We start from the raw sequence: 17,552 nt of genomic DNA on the forward strand, positions 1-17,552 counted from the left end.
CACAGAGGCCAGAAGAGAGCATTGGATCCCCTGGGACTGGAGTTGTGAGTGGCCATGTGGGTGCTGGGAATTGAACCCAGGGCCTCTGCAAGAGCAGCCAGTGTTCTTACTTGTTGAGCCATTTCTTCAGCCCCGGGTATGCTGTTTTAAGGGGGTATACTGATGCGGTGATACAGCCAGGCAGTTCTGTCACTTCAAACTTGTGTCATTTTTCTGTGGTGACAACATTGACAATCCTCTATCTGTTTGGACACATACCAGAAAGTGTGGTTACGTGTAGTTCCCCTGCTGTACAGTAACATCAGAGTGCACTAGAACTGTAGTTTTGTGCCTGTTGAACAACTTCTCCACCTTCCTCTTCCCTCCCCAGCTTCTGGTGATCATTATTCTACACTTGGCTTCTAGGAGAGCAACCATTTTAGATTCGGAGATCAATGAGATCGTTTGGCATTGTTCCTTCTGTGCCTGGTGTAATGTCCTCCAGATTCATCCACGCTGCAGATCAAAGGCTTTATTACTTTTTCTTGGGTGCACAGTTTCCACTTGTATGTCTACCTGCCACCAGATTTTCATTACCAACTCACCATTGGCTGACACTTAAGTTGCCTTTGTATTTTGTTTGGCTTTGCAGACAGTGCTGTGGATAGCATGGGAATACAGATAGAAACCACTTTGACAAACTGCTTTTATTTCCTTTGGATAGACACCTTGAAGTGGGACTTCTGGATTACAGGGTGATCATTTTTATGTGTGGGAACCTCTGTTTCATTTTTTATAATTGCTGTACTAATTTAGATTTCCACACAAGAGTGTCTAAGAGTTCCCCTTTCTCTACATCCTTGATAGCATTTGGGTTGTTGTTGTTTTTTTTTTTTTTTTTTTTTTTTTTTTGGTTTTTCGAGACAGGGTTTACCTGTGTAGCTTTGCGCCTTTCCTGGAACTCTGTAGACCAGGCTGGCCTCGAACTCACAAACTCACAGAGATCCGCCTGTCTCTGCCTCCCGAGTGCTGGGATTAAAGGCGTGCGCCACCACCGCCCAGCGCATTTGCTATTTTTTAAGGTAGATTTTTTTAAGTAAATAAATACCTAACATAATTGATGGTTACACTTGCCATGAAGAAAAGTAAAGCCAGGGATCAAAAATCATAGTAATGAACTCTTTTATAAGTAGTCATTATGGAAGGTTCTGGATAACATTTGAGGAAAACCCTAAAGACACTTAAGTCATAAACTCAGGAATGGAGTTCTCAAGCATGGGGAGAGTCTGGTGTGAAGGCTGTGGTGGGAGGATGTGTGGCATGTCCACCGGATGCTAAGGAGGTTGTAATGGCTAGTATGCATGAAGAGTGTACAGGCGAGGAAGTCAGGCTTCAGCCGGGGCACACCACGGGAGGCCTTGAAGGAAACAGTAACTCGAGGATTGGGTAGAGAGCTCTGGGAGGTTTTGAGTATATAGTGGCCTGAGACAACCTGAAGACATCTCTTTTCTATTATAATAATGATAATCTTGAAGGGCCAATGATAGGAACAAGCAGATGAAGAAGGAGGCTAGTGTAATCATCAGGGTACTGTTTGTTAGACATGCTTTTGTGTGGTGTCTACTGGGAAGACAGGAGCAGGTGTGTACTCATCCCATACAGAGAATGAACTATAGATCAAAGAAACAGTTCCACCAAAGTCTAACTTAAGTGAAGCAGTGAGTTTATTAAGGGTTACTTACAGAAGTCTGGATGAGTTGAAGGCAGCTGCATCCCTGAAAATCCACCGTAGCTGGGGTGAAAACTCACAAAAGCTGCTTCCCTGGAGCACTCTGATTTTCAGGCAGCTTGACCGGTGAGACAGTCCCTTCTACCCAGCAATATAACCTTGCAGGAGGGGCTTATGGCTCTTCTAAGTTTCAAGAACTTCCTCAGACTTGTGAGTTCAGTTCCTGACCTTTTGTGTTCTGTTAACTTCCTGCTAACAAACCTTTTTCCAAGATAGAATATTTTAATTTGCTGTACAACATTAGTGAAGGTATACACAATACCTTTAACATAATATACACAATACCTAAAATAATATACACAATACCTTTAACCCACCCCACCCCATGTGTCTGATAGGCAAGATTTTTACCTGCTCTCTTTGTAACTCTACTAGATGATCTCTACCCCAAGTCTAACATAATAGGAAGCTGCCTGAAAGCAACTCTAACATTGAGAACATTAAAAAAAAGATACATGCACATATTTTAAACACATAGAAATATTTAAAATTGTAAGATAATATGATAAACATCATGCATTTACCATTCATCTATGTCATATCCTCATATATGATCCTCATAGTTCCTTCCTTTTCTTTTTTCAAGGAAGGTGCCAGTTCTGGCAAAGCCTAGTGTGTGTCCTTCCTCCATCCTGCTTCCCATCCCCCATTTCATCTGAATGAAATCTTTGTCTGACTTAAGTAGAACTATATAAGTAATTTATTGCTACACATTTCTTCTCCTGTTCCTCAAATGATTTTCTTGTGGTATTAACTGCCATATCATAGGCTATACATACTTAAAGTACCTAATCTTTAATATATGTTTGACCTGTATCTATATGATAAAGGTCTCCCATAATCAAGGTCATGCATATTTGATCCCCTCAACCACTTCTCTCTGCACTCCTGGAGCCCTGTGCCCTCTAGGTCTCTCTCTTCCCTGACCCTCAAACCACTAACTGGCTTTCTGCTGCTGTTCACTAGGTAGGAGATTTCTTAGAACTTTATATAATCTATACAGTTTATGAAAAACATAATCATAGAACACAAAATCCAGTTTATTTCACTTTGTGAATGTTCCAAGTTTAACCCTCATGTTATGTGCATCCATATTTAATTTCTTTTTATTAATGAATAGCATTGTATTATATGAATCTATCATAGTTTATCTGTTTACCTGTTAGTAGACATTTGGTTTGTTTATTGTTTTGTCTGTTACAAATAAAGCTGCTGTGAACATTTTGGTGTGGACAGAGGAATTGTTTCTCTTGGGCAAATAACTTAGGAGCAGAATGATGGCATTGCATGATAGTTGTTATTTTACTTTTAAAGAACTGCCTATTTTTCAAAACAATTGTTCCATTTTATTCCCACCTAGTTTCTCATGTCCCTGTAGACACTTGATATAGTCGGTATTTTTAATTTTATCTACTTTAATAAGTCTGTAATGTGCTTTGTAACTTTAATATTCATTTGCCCAATTAATAGTTAATGATTTCTTTTAGACAGGGTCTGGCTGTGCCTCCAACTCCTCATCCTACCTTACTCTCTCTAGAGTGAGTACAGACGTGCCTCACCACATCCAGCTGCTTCCATTTCAGTTGGGGCAGTTTTTCCTCTAATTGCGCTGTCTCCCTTCTTGACTTGCTAGCTATAACTTCACTCTGCTAGCAGTTGTTTTAGAGCTCATTGTAGTCATCTACTACTGTTTGTTTTCAAGGGATAGTATAGGACTTCTTCCCATGTTTAAGAAACTTGAACACACTTGTGTTTCTCCTGTGCCTCTTTATACTGCTGCTCCCCTGTACCTCACCCCTGTAGCCCCTAGAACACTTAATTGCCGTGTAAGGTGACTTGGTGGTGGTGTAAAAGCCTGTGTAGTGCCCATGTCATTCTATTCTGATGTGCTTACAAGTGCCTTTGTGTAGATCCATCTTTTTGTGTTTCATCTTACCTTTAGCTTTTAAAGATTTGACATTGCTTGGGATAAAGTTCTAACCGGATGAACTCTTTTCACTCTTTTTCTGTTTAGGATAGAAACTTTAGCAAGTGTAGAATTCTGGACTTGGAAGACAGTCCGTTGTCGTCTCACTTGGGTTCCTGTAAACCCATCTTTGTGCCTCTGCAAGCTGTCTATTTCCTCTCACTGCTCTTACGACTTACCTGTGGTCACAGCTTTGGGGACTGTCACAGGACATGGTACATTTTCGTCACTTTCACGTGCTTCAGTTTGTTGAGTTTCTTTGACCTCTCAGTTTACTGTTGCGTTATTTCCTGCTTCCTTGTCCTTCTGTCCCTCCCTTCTCCAAGAACTCCAGACACATGTGCTTTAGTGTCATGTCACAGCTGACTGGTGCTGTTAAAGAACTGCTGCCTTTTCTCTTTTCCTTTTGAGTGGCACCCAGTGCTCTGCCTCTGTCTCCTAGTCTCTAGTGGTGGGGTTAGATCTGTCATTAGTCCCTTTCATATATTGTCATCTCATACACATTGAAGTTGTCACCTCTAGAGTGTTTTGACTTGGATTTCCTTAATTATCTTCCTTATTGGTACTTAATTTTTCAAACATGTAAAATGCAGTTGTTATAACTTAATATCCCTTTCTACTGCTTTAGTGTCTGTGTCATTCAGGTCTATTTTGAATCTGTGATTACTCCCCCCATTATAGTTCCTATTCTCCTGTTTCTGTATCTGATGATGCTTGATCTCGTTAAATGCTGTATGTTTTTATGTTCCTATAATATTTCTTGAGCGTTGTTCTGGATTGTTATTAAGTTGCTAGTTACTTAGAACCAATGCGGTAATGCTAGGTCCTGCTTTAATGATTCATTAACTAGAGGCTAGCTAGAGCAGTGCTTAGTTTGCTCAGTGATTCCTCCTTTCTGAGTGTCCTCGGTGCCGTGTGGATGGGAGGTTTCTAGTGTTGCTGGTGGAGACAAGTGCTGCCTCTGCCCTGTGGGAGTGCTGGGCACTATTTTTTTTTTTTCATCTCTTCAGATGATTCTTTCCCCAGCCTTGTATGGGTTCCTCACTTCGAGGTTCTACTTCATTTCCCACCGAACACTCTCTAACAGTAGCACCTGGGTATCTCCAGGGCTATAGTACATGTTTCTTTTCTCCCCAGTGCTCAAGTCTCAGAACTCTGCTCTCCTTGGACAAGCTGACCAGTCACTAAGGTTTTGAAACTGCAAGTAGATATGCTTAACATCTTTCTTCTTTGGAGTAAGAAAATATTAGCATTAAGAAAGACTTTTGTGGCCAGGTTTTACAAGGAAGTGAAGGTGCTGGAAACTGTTACTGTGTAAGTCACTGGAGAACCATCGTGGCCCTTATAGAAATGTCCTCAGCCCCACTTCTCCGCAGACATTGACTTGGAACTTGTTGGGAGCAGATATATCTGAGGCTCACCTTAGAGATTCTGGTTCAGGAGATTTCAGAACTCATTTGGAAGGATACTGCCTGTAAGAAGTCTACTCAGTTCTGTAAGCTGCACAGATACACAAAAGTAAAACCAGTTAGAGACTTGGTAGATGGGAAGTGTGCCTTTCATGATCTTACTAGGAGGCAGAAGGAATACTGGGTCTACTTTTTTATTTCCAAAAAGGGTGTTTGGGCAGGAGGAGAAGCAATAGAAAAGGGAGCAAATGAGGGGAACAGACAGCAGTTCAAAGGGAAAGAGTCAACTGGGAGGGCAGGGGAGGTAGCAAGTGGCAGGTAAGAAGCAGCTTCCTAATTGGCGTCAATAGAAAGGAAGTTACTCTAGGTTATTGTGAGTTCAGAGGAATTTAACTTGAATTTTGCTTTAAAATATTTATGAGATTAATCTGGACTCTGGATATTTGACCTGTGTCCTAATTGGCATAGGGTAGGATGGGGTGGACAACATCTAAGGCATCATGCTGTCTCCCTCTAGGAAGGACAGATGCTGCTACTTTACTTGGCCCAGTGCTTTTGCCCAGTGTGTAAGCTAGTTCAGCTCAGTGCTGTTAAATATGGAAACGATAGGGTGTCCTGCTGCAGATGAAGTGCAGACCAAGAGGGCTTTGTGTTTAGTATGTCCCTGAGACTGTTTTTCAGAGACAACACCAAGCTACTGCTTTGTGACACCTATCCAGATCTCTGTAGTGACATGGATTTCCTTTGGGCATGTTTCTTACCCCCTTGCAAATTTGAAATTTTCCTTAATACAGAATCAAAAGCAAAACAGGAGCTAAGTGGTTCTGCTCTCTGCATCATCTGTTAGCATTACACCATCTGCCCCAAGCAGTGGGCCCGAGCCTTCTCTCTTGTTCTTGTTGTACGTGTATTTTTATATCCTCTTATTGTTCTTGACGTTTTCACCAGCCTCCGCTCATTCTGGGCGCTTACTTGCATGATTCTCCTTGTTTCACATCACTCTTGGGTTCACTCGACTCTCCCCCCCCCACCTCCCCACCCCCACCCCCTTTTGGTAAGTGTCTCAAGATTCTGAATTTCCTATACCGTACCCTGCAGTCATACCTGATTCCTTAGATGTTACTTTCTTTTATCACTTGGGATTTATTTGCTTTTATAGTGTCATAAGTTCACTTTTTAGAAGGTGATACCCCCCCCCCCCCCCGCTTAAACCTTATCACAGTAATTTATGCTGTGGCATCATACAGCCTTCTTCTTCAAAGCTGATAAAATTAACTTCCCCAGGACTCACAACTGCAATATTCCTCTTGCTGTTGTCTATCAGTCACTCTGTGCTGATGTGTGCCTCTCAGGGCTTATCCCTACAGCATGGTTTTATGTTGGTAGGTCGGAATTCATCCCAGAGAAGTAGTTTCTTTCATTACTTCTTCCACCCGATGAAAGAAAAAAGATTCATAGACTAATAACTCAACCTACCTCCACAGTTAGAGCTCCACGACATCTTATCCCTACACAGGTGTTTTCAACCATATCTATCCTTAGGTTGGTTATCACCTAGATCAATGTAAATTTCTTTTCTAAAAGCATTCAACTCTGAACTATATTAAATGTACTATAGACTACTTATACTGTAAATATACTCCTAAATAATTATACTTAGGTACTCGTGCACCAAAATGGATAGCTGCAAGCATTCTAGAAGGCCCTGTGGCCTTGTCTCGATTACCATTACCTTTCACCAGAGGCATCACCACCCTGACTTTTGTGGCCAATATTTCCTATCTTCTCTGTTTAAATTTGCCACCAAATGACTCCTTGTGACAACAATTTGACTCAACCTGTCTCAGAACATTATAGAGACTGAACTAAGCAGAGTGTGTCTTTGAGGCTGCCTTGCTGTGTACTGATGTTGCCTATAACAGTATCTTCTAGTCCATCTTTTGAAGTGGGCCTGTTCACTTACTACTGTTTCTGTACTGAATTCCTACATTTCCCTCGGATTTCTGCACCTTGTTTGTGAGACTGCATGAGTTTGCTGTGGATAGTTTCTTTTACTTGTTGACTTTTGGTATCAAGGCCTAGTCTTTGACTATTCCCATGAGGAATTAATATAATTTCTTATAAATATTTGGTAAAACTGACTAGTGACACAATTTCTGCTGATTTTGCCCTGTTTAAAAACAATTTGATTGACTGTTGTTTAACATGGGGAAAGGAGAGGCAGGACAATTTTTAAAAATACACATTTAATTTGTTTAATAGTAACTAGGTATGGTGAACAGTGCTTACAGTCTCTGCATTCAGGAGGTAGAAGCAGGAGGATCAGGAGCCTGAGACCAGCCTTGGCTCCATAGCAAAATTGAGTCTATCCCGGGCTGGATGAGACCCTATCTCAGAAAACAAGAAAAACAAAATTAATGTTTATGTGACCATTTAGGTTTTGATTTTTCATCAGTTTGATAAATTACAGTTTTGTAGAAATTTGTCCATTTTATCTCACTTTTCTAACTTATTGGCATAAATTTATTCATAATCTCTTTTGTTTTGGTTTGGTTTTTATTTGTTTTTCAAGACAAGGTTTCTCTGTGTAGCCCTGGCTGTCCTGGAACTCCCACTGTAGACCAGGCTGGTCTTGAATTTAGATATCCATCTGCCTCTGCCTCCTGAGTGCTAGGATTAAAGGTGTGCACCACTCTGCCTGGCTTATTCATAATTTCTTATTATCTCTTTAATTCTTTAAGATTTGTAGTGATGCCTCCTTGTTTATGATTTAGGTTATTTGTGTCTGTTTTTAAAACTACTTTTGTGAAGCTTATCAGTTTTTTTACTCTTTCCAAAAATAGTTTGGGCTTTGTTAGTCTGTTGTGTACCTGTTTCTTTGTCTCATTAAGTTTATTCACATCTTTGTAATTTTCTCCTTTTTATATTTGCCTTTGTTTTTGTATTTTCTTGTAGGTTCTTGAGATGGATATTTAGCTTGCTAATTTCTAGCCATTCTTTTCTTGTTTTTCAAATAAAAGAAAAGCCCAAGCCGGGCGGTGGTGGCGCACGCCTTTAATCCCAGCACTTGGGAGGCAGAGCCAGGCGGATCTCTGTGAGTTCGAGGCCAGCCTGGGCTACCAAGTGAGTTCCAGGAAAGGCGCAAAGCTACACAGAGAAACCCTGTCTCGAAAAACCAAAAAAAAAAAAAAAGAAAAGCCCAGAGAAAGCTGTGTATGTCAGCTGCATGGAGGGGAGGCCTAGAGTAGAGAAAAAAGCCAGCCTGAGGGTCAGAGGATGGTCGCTCATGGATGAGGGAACCCAAATTGTCGGGGAATTTAAAAGCATATGTTGGCTCTGTCAAGCATCTGAAAGGAAAAGACACAAGAGAAGAAAAAGGAAGGAAGTTGTCTTAGTCAGTGTTCTATTGCTATGAAGAAACACCATGACCAAGGCAACTTTTATAAGAGAAAGCATTTAATTAGGGATCAGTTCATTGTCATCTTGGTGGGGAGCATGGTGGCACTCAGGCAGACGTGATGCTGGAGGGGTTGAGATTTCTACATCCTGATTTGCAGGCATCAGGAAGAGAGAGAGAGAGAGAGAGAGAGAGAGAGAGAGAGAGAGAGAGAGGCGGGTGGGGGTGGGTGGGGGGTGGGGGGAGGGGAGCGCGCCACTGAGCCTTGCTGGGGTTTCTGAAACCTTAAGGCCTACCCCAAGTGGCACACTTCTTCCAACTAGGCCACACCTCCTAATCCTTCTCAAGTAGTGCCACCACCCCCCCCCCCCCATGACTAAGCATTCATATATATGAGCTTATGGGGTTCATTCTTAATCAAACAACACAAGGGCCTACCCAGCTGAATATCATGGCAGCCCCTAGAGACAGCCTAGTCCTATGCTAATATATATGTAGTTGGACTATGTAAAACTCTTGTTTTACGAAGCACTATAAATTTTAATATGTATCACTTTTCTTTGCATTCAAGCAATAGTATTTTAATTTCCATTGTGATTTCTTTCTTTATGTACAGACTATTTAGAAGTATCTTTCTTCCTTCTAGATGTACAATAGATATATTTTCGTTAATGATTTCAAATTTAACTTTATTATGCTCAGAGTGCATGCTGTGTATAATGTTAATGTTTTTGAAATTTGTGAAAGTTGCTTTAACATTGTTTTTTATGTATATATTTTGTATGTTGGGTTAATGTTCTAAGTAACTTATATCAAGCTGTGTAAATTTCTTGTTCAGACACTCTATACCTAACATACCCTTGCTGTTTCTTTTATTAATTACTGAGGCTTTTCAGACCTTTCTTTATGACTGTGGATTTATTTAAAATTTTTGGCCTAGGGAGATGGCTCATTGAATAAAACATTTGCCACCTAAGCATAAGGACCAAAGACAGGCAGGCATGGTGGCCACCTGTCACCAAAGTACTTGGAAGGCAGAGACAGGGACTGCCTAGAACAAGCCGTCTGGCTAGACTAGCAGGTTCATTCAGAGACCCTGCCTCAGAAAATAAAGTGAAGAACGACCAAGGAAGACCCTTGATATCAAATTTGTGCCCCCACATGCATGTGCATTACCACATGCCCCCTCCCTACATCCAAACATGAATACTCACACATACACATATGGTTGTCAGCTTTTGTATGATATATATTCTGTCTGTGTTGTTATATGTTTCTGAAGAGAATCTTATTATAAAGTGATTCTCAATTTCTGGTAATGTGTTGGCTTTAAAGTGTGTTTATCTGATAATAATGTTGCTGTAGTCATTCTTAGGAGAGGATGGTAGGTTTATGTGGCTTTTTTTTTATTCTTTTAGTTTGAACCATTTTATATTTATGTTTAGATGTATCTCTTTTGTTTGTTTATCCAGTCTTAAAATAATCTTTATTTATAATGCATATTTGTTTAATTTATATTTGATATAATTATTGACAACCTGGGTCCTCTAGAAGCAGCAGCCAGTGCTCTTAACTGCTGAGCCTTCTTTTTAGCCCCTATTACATGCTTTTATCTTATGCTCTGTTGGTTCTTTTTTCATTTCCATTTTTACCTTACTCATTTTGGAATTGTTTACTTTTATTAGAAATTATAGAATATATCTGTGACTTAGCCATATAGAACATATGGGTCCTTAGAATATTTTAGTTCCATATGTGCCCCATAAGCTAAATGCTAGTTGTACAGCATTTACAGCATAGTAGTCACATGCAATAAAAGAAAAATTTCTATATAAATTCAAAGTTTGAGGGCATGGATTCTAAATATGTTGGATTTGGCCAGCCAAGAGATGTGGGAAATTGAAAAATGCCCCATGGTAGATAATATGTACTAATTTGCATTCATAATCATTATAGCAAATTATTCTGAAGAGAAATAGGTCTTATATGGAGAGATGGCACTGGTAATGTTTCTTTTTTTCATTTATAGCAACTCCGCTCTAATATCCGAGAAATGGAAAAGCTTTGCTTGAAAGTCCACAAGGATGACCTGGTTCTTCTGAAGAGGATGATCGATCCTGTGAAGGAAGCAGCAGCAGCGGCCACAGCAGAGTTTCTCCAGCTCCATCTGGAGTCTGTTGAAGAGCTCAAGAAACAATTTAATGAGGAAGAAGCCTTATCACAGTCTTCTCTCACCAGATCCACGACCGTTGGTGGTAACACATGTCTTATTTTTGATACTAGCGGTGCTGATAGCGAAAGCCCCTATTCTCAGGTAGAACAAAGAGAGGCCTTGTATGTCCCCATGAGTCTGCTGGCCAATCCCAAACAGACCAGATATGTGTACCCTGGAAATTTTGCAAGATAAAATTGTGTGGATTGGAACTTGGGAGCTTCAAGTACCTGCTTGCCCATATATTGAAAAGAAAAGTTAAAGTTACTACTAAAGATAATATTGTCCTTGTATGAGATGTGCACCTCTCTCCTCTCCAGTGCAGGGGCAAACTGTTTGTATAGTTGGTTGTTTTAACTCTTTGCTCTTTAGAGGACCTGCCACCCAGCTCCTAAATAAATACATGGAGTCTTATTCTTACTTATAAATGCCCTGCCTTTGCTTGGCTTACTTCTCGTCAGCTTTTCTTAACTTAAATTATCCTATCTACCTTTTGCCTTTGGGCTTTTACCTTTCTCTATTTCTGTATATCTTTTCTTTCCTTCTTATTCCGTGTTGGGCTGTATGGCTGGGTGGCTGGCCCCTCGCATCCTCCTCTCCTCCTTCTCTCACTCCTCACTCTTCTGTTTAGTCTCTCTGCTTGGCAGCCCCGCCTATTCTTTATCTAGTCTAGCTATTGGCCACTCAGCTCTTTATCAGACCATCAGGTGTATTAAACAGTCAAGTAACAACAGCTTCACAGAGTTAAACAAATGCAGCCTAAAGAATGCAACATATCTTTGCATGATTAAACAAATATTCCACAGCATAAACAGTTATAACACATCTTTCACTGTTTTACAGCATGTTTGCGAGCTGTTCTTTTAGACTGTTCTTTTATGGCTTCACATACTTGTTAGGTCTCTCTCCACTCTCCATTCTCTGAATGTAACTAACAAATGAAAAATTTATGGTGGGATCATGGTGTCAACTTTTGTGAAGTAATATTCTAAGAAACAGCCTTATGAACACAGTGTTATGTCATTTCTAAGGATGTATTTGATAATCCTAGATGACAATGTGCTAGTATCTTTTATGCAGAAAAAATTATCTTAATATATCTTAATACTTCAAAGTAGCTGTGTTTTGTTTTGTTGGATAGTTTGGCTTAGATTTAAATTTTATAAGTAGTGAGTAGAATAACTAATGAGGTTTCTGTAATTGAGTTGTCTCCTAGAAAGCTTAAAGTCAATTTTTTATTCCTCAAAAACTAAACTTGTAAAGTATGTTGGTTTTACTTTATAACTGCTGACCTTGTTTCTTTTTCTGTTGTAATTGTTTATCTTTTACTTTTAATTTATTCCATTTCCTTACATTTTATATCTCTTAAGAGACTTTTAGTCCTTATGAAAAATATGGGCTACAAATCAATTAGAAATTAAAATGGAAACTTAGGGATACTGTACTTGGCCAGATTTCCTTTATTATCTACCAGGGCACTCTTGTTTTCACTCCTTATCTCTAAATTTAGATTATTTAAAATGTATACATGTTCACTGCTAATGATTCAGTACTTTGCAAGGGAATGCAGAAATATTTAGGCTGCCTAGCGGAGTTTCTGGGTAACATTACACAGTGATTTACACATATTGAACTGTTCATAGATGTATTATAAAAAAAAAATAAGCAAATGTATATTAGGGACAATTTTGTCATTTCAGATATGCTGCATACCTGTAATCCCAGCACTTAGGAAGTTGGACTAGGGTGAGCAATTGAGAGTTCAAGGCCATCCTGGGTACACAAGCGAGCCTTTTCTTATAAGACTAAACCAAACAAACAAACAAACAAAAAAGTACTCTAGTCACTTCTCTGCATAGCCAGTGCTAAAATGTTAGTGCTTAGCTCTTAAAGAACATTTGGGGGTCGTGCTTTTTGGTAGTTTGTTGTTACTTCAACTTGTACCTTAGTGCTCATCCTTTGACTATGAACTCTTACAAACTTGTAAAGGGTGTGTGTGTGTGGTGTGTATGTACATGAGTGTGTGGTGTGTGTATATGTGAGTATGTGTGGTATGTGTATATTTGAGTGTGTGTGATATGTGTGTGGTGTGTGTACGTGGTGTGTGTGAGTTACAGTTCTATGGTTATCACCACCATATTGGTGCAGAGGAAGGCTGCTCCTACCACAGAGTAAGAGCTGATGCCTTTTGTGCATAGGTAGAGACTGGGCTTTCTACTTCCATGTGTTAATGGACTGCCTTCTATACCTAGACATTTGGCAATGATGGCAGTAATAACAGTGAAGATAATAGGATTTTCTGGAAAGAGTAGCTGGTGTCAATCTCCTCCTCTTTAACTTCAAGTGGCCCATCACTAGTGTTTTTATCTGAAGCAAAATACTTAAATTCATCCAGGACTTTTCTCACAATAGTAACATAATAATTGCTTTAATTTGCATTTTGACATTGCATTGTATGCATTTATCCAAGCAGAACTATTTATGGCCAACATGGTTGAGTATATGACCTGGTTACCCTTTTCAATTACCCTTCACTGTAAACATAAGGCTAGTGTGAAACCTGAGACTTGGCAGAATCAGAGGAAGTGTGTATATTAAAGAAATAAAAAAAATTAGGATGGAGACAGGATGAGGGGTAAGAAACAGCATGTGAAATTAATTTTAAACTCTATCGATTCTCTCAAACCTCTCAATTCATGGACTATCAGATAATCTAAACATCTAATGCTTGCCACTGGAGAACACAGTGCTGATATGATGAAGGCAGTCATTCTGTTTGTAAAACCACAAAGCTAAGGTATAGCTAACACAGAGTGGAGAGTTCAGTTTCTGACTGCTTGCTCTTGACCCCAAGTCCACTGTGCATGGAAAGCAGGGTCTGACCAGCACCCGAGGTCGCAGAGTAAGCCTGTACTTAGTTGCCTTGTATGCAGAAATGTTACTAACAAAGGAGGATAATGGGAAGAACACGAGGAACAAACTTTCATAGGCTTCTGAGGTGGACAGGATTGGGCATGTGCTGTGGCTGCCTACAGACTATGGACTCTTCTGTCACTCTGCGTGTTTTAATCTGTGTGCTCTAGTTTCTCCTTACTTTTGCTTTGCATACCCGTTATAGTAATGACAGCCTATACAGAGAAATGTATGCTGTTTGCGTGGAAGTTAAATGTCTTAAAATTCTTTCTTCTTTCTAAATACATTGGTTGGAAACAGATTCAGCAGCAATCTTGCCACATTTCCGTGAGTGAAATAAAAAATACAAAAATAGTTTCTATTTACACATACAAATAATGAGTAGAATAGGGCATCTTATGTTCTCTAGAAAATGAAGGGAGTTTTGGGGGAAGCTGTGAGTGTTGCTGTATCTTTTGTCCAGATTCTGAGTTCCAAAAGTCAACTCTGCTAATCTTGCTTGATACGAAAAGCTCCCTTGTGTCTGTCTCCTTGTGGGGTGACTTTGATTTCCTTCTCATTGCTCCCTATCAAGAGAAATGATGGGCCCATCCATGTGATTTGCATTCAGAATGGAGGTCCATGCCATTTGGGGTGAAGTGGCCTCTCTGCAGTTCCTGTCTGTCTTCCCATCCCCACATCCAGGGCATCCCCTTCAGCAACACAGCAGGAAGAGAATCTTAGTCTATTTTCAACAAATACTCTCAGAAGAAAAGATCTCAATCTTAAAGCTGCTGGTAACTTCAGACCAGCCTATAGAATTTGAAGCAATACTGGATTTTTACCTTTGGTGTAAGTGTGCACTGAATGGTTCTGCAGAGCACAGAGCTGTTTTTGTCTGATAGTATTCAGAAGATCCATATCCCGTTGATTTTATTCTCAAAATCCTCTTCTGTGTCAAGTTGTGACTTAGAAGTCATTTTATTTTGATAGATAGGTTTATGTTCAATATGATCAGTAAATTAATTTCATTGATTCCTTAAACTTGAAAAGTTTAAGGAATGCCTTTGAATTTATTTAGTTTTGTAGAGAAACACTACTAACGTTGTGAAGGTTAGTGGAAATTTCACATGTATTGGGCTGTACTTCCTGGTAGAATCTTTGCGCTTTACAAGGTACAGAGGAAAAGAGAGGGCAGAACATTGTTATTTACTAACATAGCTTATTTATCACTTCAGCCATGGGGAGTTAACCGTCTTAGGTTTATTTGAATGTATAGCCAGTTATAAGCCTTTATATCCAGTTGTAGGGTTAGAAAACACACACACTCACACACACCACGTACACACACCACACACATATCACACACACTCAAATATACACATACCACACATACTCACATATACACACACCACACACTCATGTACATACACACCACACACACACACACCCTTTACAAGTTTGTAAGAGTTCATAGTCAAAGGATGAGCACTAAGGTACAAGTTGAAGTAAGTGAATTGCAGAGGTTGTAGAAATTAAAAGAGTTCTTTCTTGACAGTCATGCCTTGAATTGATTTGTGATGTTCAGAGTTGTAAATTAACAACAAGGTTTTACATGGAAAAGAAAGGACATCTTTGTTGTAACTGAGACACATACGTAGTTTGGTTTCAAGTGAGATGGAAATGACCTAATCATTTCTTTTTTGTACTGACCAAGATCTTTTATGTTTAAAATGTCAGATAATTCCCATCCCTATTTTTTTAGATAAAGCATTTATATATTATAATCTTATCTTGTTTTATAGACCCTGCCTATTTTACTTGCATCTTCTTTGATAGTATATAGGTTATGATTTAAGATCTTTAGAGTGCACACAGTTAGAGCTCTGCCTCTGTTCTGTCTGATGCTGATCAGGAAGTTACATGGAATGTGAAGTGAAGAAGAAGTCATAGTTCATTCATTTATCTTGACTGAAGTGAAAATTAAAATATTTCAAGCATTTGAAAAAAATAATTGAAATCTTTCAAGATTGGCTCTTTACTATAATGTTATAAAATGTACTCTGTGTCTGATTTTTTTCTCTTTAAGATAAAAACATAGACAATACAGATGGCACTAATATTAAAAAAAAAAAAAGAAAAGAAAAAGAGGACAGGAAGATGGGAAGGGGGAGTATTGGAGGTTCCAGGCAGAGTAGAAGGGGACCTTGGGTTGGGCATGATCAAGATATATTGTTGACAAAGAATAAATAAAAATATTCTTTTAAGAAGCATATTAAGAAAAACCTGAGTCTATATGGACAATGTGACACTCCTAGAATCTCAGCAGAAATATATATATTTCAAATAAATCAAGTTTAGAATTGAAAAATAGCCACTATGAATTCTGATTGATGTCTGCATTGCCATTTTTTTTTTTCAACTGATTATGTCCTTCCTGGTCAGGTCAAACAAGCTTTTATCTTAAGAATAAAGTGTTTATTAACTTTGAAGATAACTAACCACACAGTTTTATAAAGTATCATTTGTCTTTAGACTTGGATGAAAAAAAAAAAAAGAACAGAAAGGAAATAAGAATTAATATAGTTTCATAATGACTGACTCAGGAATAGGTCAGGTCACAAGTCATCATGTCATTTCCTAACAGGCTTGTAAGGCTTCAGCAGCCTTCTGCTGCCTACCACATAGAGTCCTTACCTGTTGAGAAAGGCCCCTTCTCGCTTACAGTGTCTTCACACCTGCACCTCTGTCTTTCCATTCATGCTTGATAATGCCAGCTGCTGATGGCATCTTAGCTGTATTACTTCTCTCTGGAGGTCTTTGCTCATGCTGCTTTCTCCATCTGGCATTTATGTTCCTCTCTTCTTTGCCGAGTAATGTCACCTTTTCCAGAAAGTCTGAACTACCTGCCACATCAAGCTAGATTAGAACTCCCTACAAATTCTGTCTCCTTATCTCTAATGCAGTCTCCCCCTTTTTTTATGATCACCCCTTTGTATGTCTAATTCTTTAGAATGTATGTTCTTTGAGAGTAGTACACTGTATTACTCATGTTTTCATCCATTGTACTAATGACGACATATAATGTTAAAGTTGGACCAGTGAGATGGCTTAGCAGTTAAAGGTGCCTATCACCAAGACCCGAGTCTGATCCCTGAGACCCACATAGGCGAGAACCTTCTCCTACTCTATCAATTTGTCCTCTGACCTCCACATATGCATCATGGCACAGACACATGCATGTCCACACACAATAAATAAATAAAGCATAATTTACAAAGACGGTAATGGAGGACTGCAGGTGTTTTGAGTTTAGAGGAGAGAACAGAGCTTCTGATGTCCTCTGCATCTCCACTGTCGCTGCTCTAGAGCTGGAGATCACCATTTTGTCTGCACTGGATAGATTGTAAAGCCTCCCAGCTGGGTTTTCACTCTCACCTGTCAACTTTATCCTTAACATGTTCTTCACACTATGGCTAAGGTCTGATTATGGCACCTTCCAACTTCCCAGTAGTCTCCAGTTCCCTTTATTGGTTTGGTAGTGATCATGTGAGAAAGACACAGCTCTTGGAAAAACTTTTCGATGCCCCCAAGTAATCTCACCTTAGACTGTCAGCCTCAACCTTTGCGTTTTTCTTCACTACAGTCTGTGCATCAGCTAGACTGAATGTCTTTCATTTTCAAGCTTCTGCACACATTGCTCTCCTTGAGTTAGAAACTCCAGGTATCTCCCTGCACCCTCACCCCACTCCACCTGGCTTATTTTCTCTCATCCTCGGGCTTCAGCCTCAGAACCCCTGACTACTCTCTCTCCACAAGTCAGAATTTGATGTCGGGCTTACACTTATGTACATCATACTCACCTATGGCATAGTCTTGTCAGATAATACTGACTGACTTGACTGTTA

General features: G+C 39.5%; 1 protein-coding gene across 4 annotated transcripts in view; it reads left to right on the forward strand.

Moving 5' to 3' along the window:
- Positions 1-17,552, forward strand: part of Stx17 (syntaxin 17) — a 57,637-nt gene that overhangs the window by 26,888 nt on the left and 13,197 nt on the right. For all 4 annotated transcript variants that reach the window (XM_059254327.1, XM_059254329.1, XM_059254326.1 and 1 more), the window contains exon 4: positions 10,570-10,795. In XM_059254327.1, coding sequence (XP_059110310.1) covers positions 10,570-10,795 — 226 coding nt within the window. The remainder of the gene's footprint in view (positions 1-10,569; positions 10,796-17,552) is intronic.

Source organism: Peromyscus eremicus, chromosome 2 (genome assembly GCF_949786415.1).
Source record: "Peromyscus eremicus chromosome 2, PerEre_H2_v1, whole genome shotgun sequence".
Lineage (NCBI taxonomy): Eukaryota > Metazoa > Chordata > Mammalia > Rodentia > Cricetidae > Peromyscus > Peromyscus eremicus.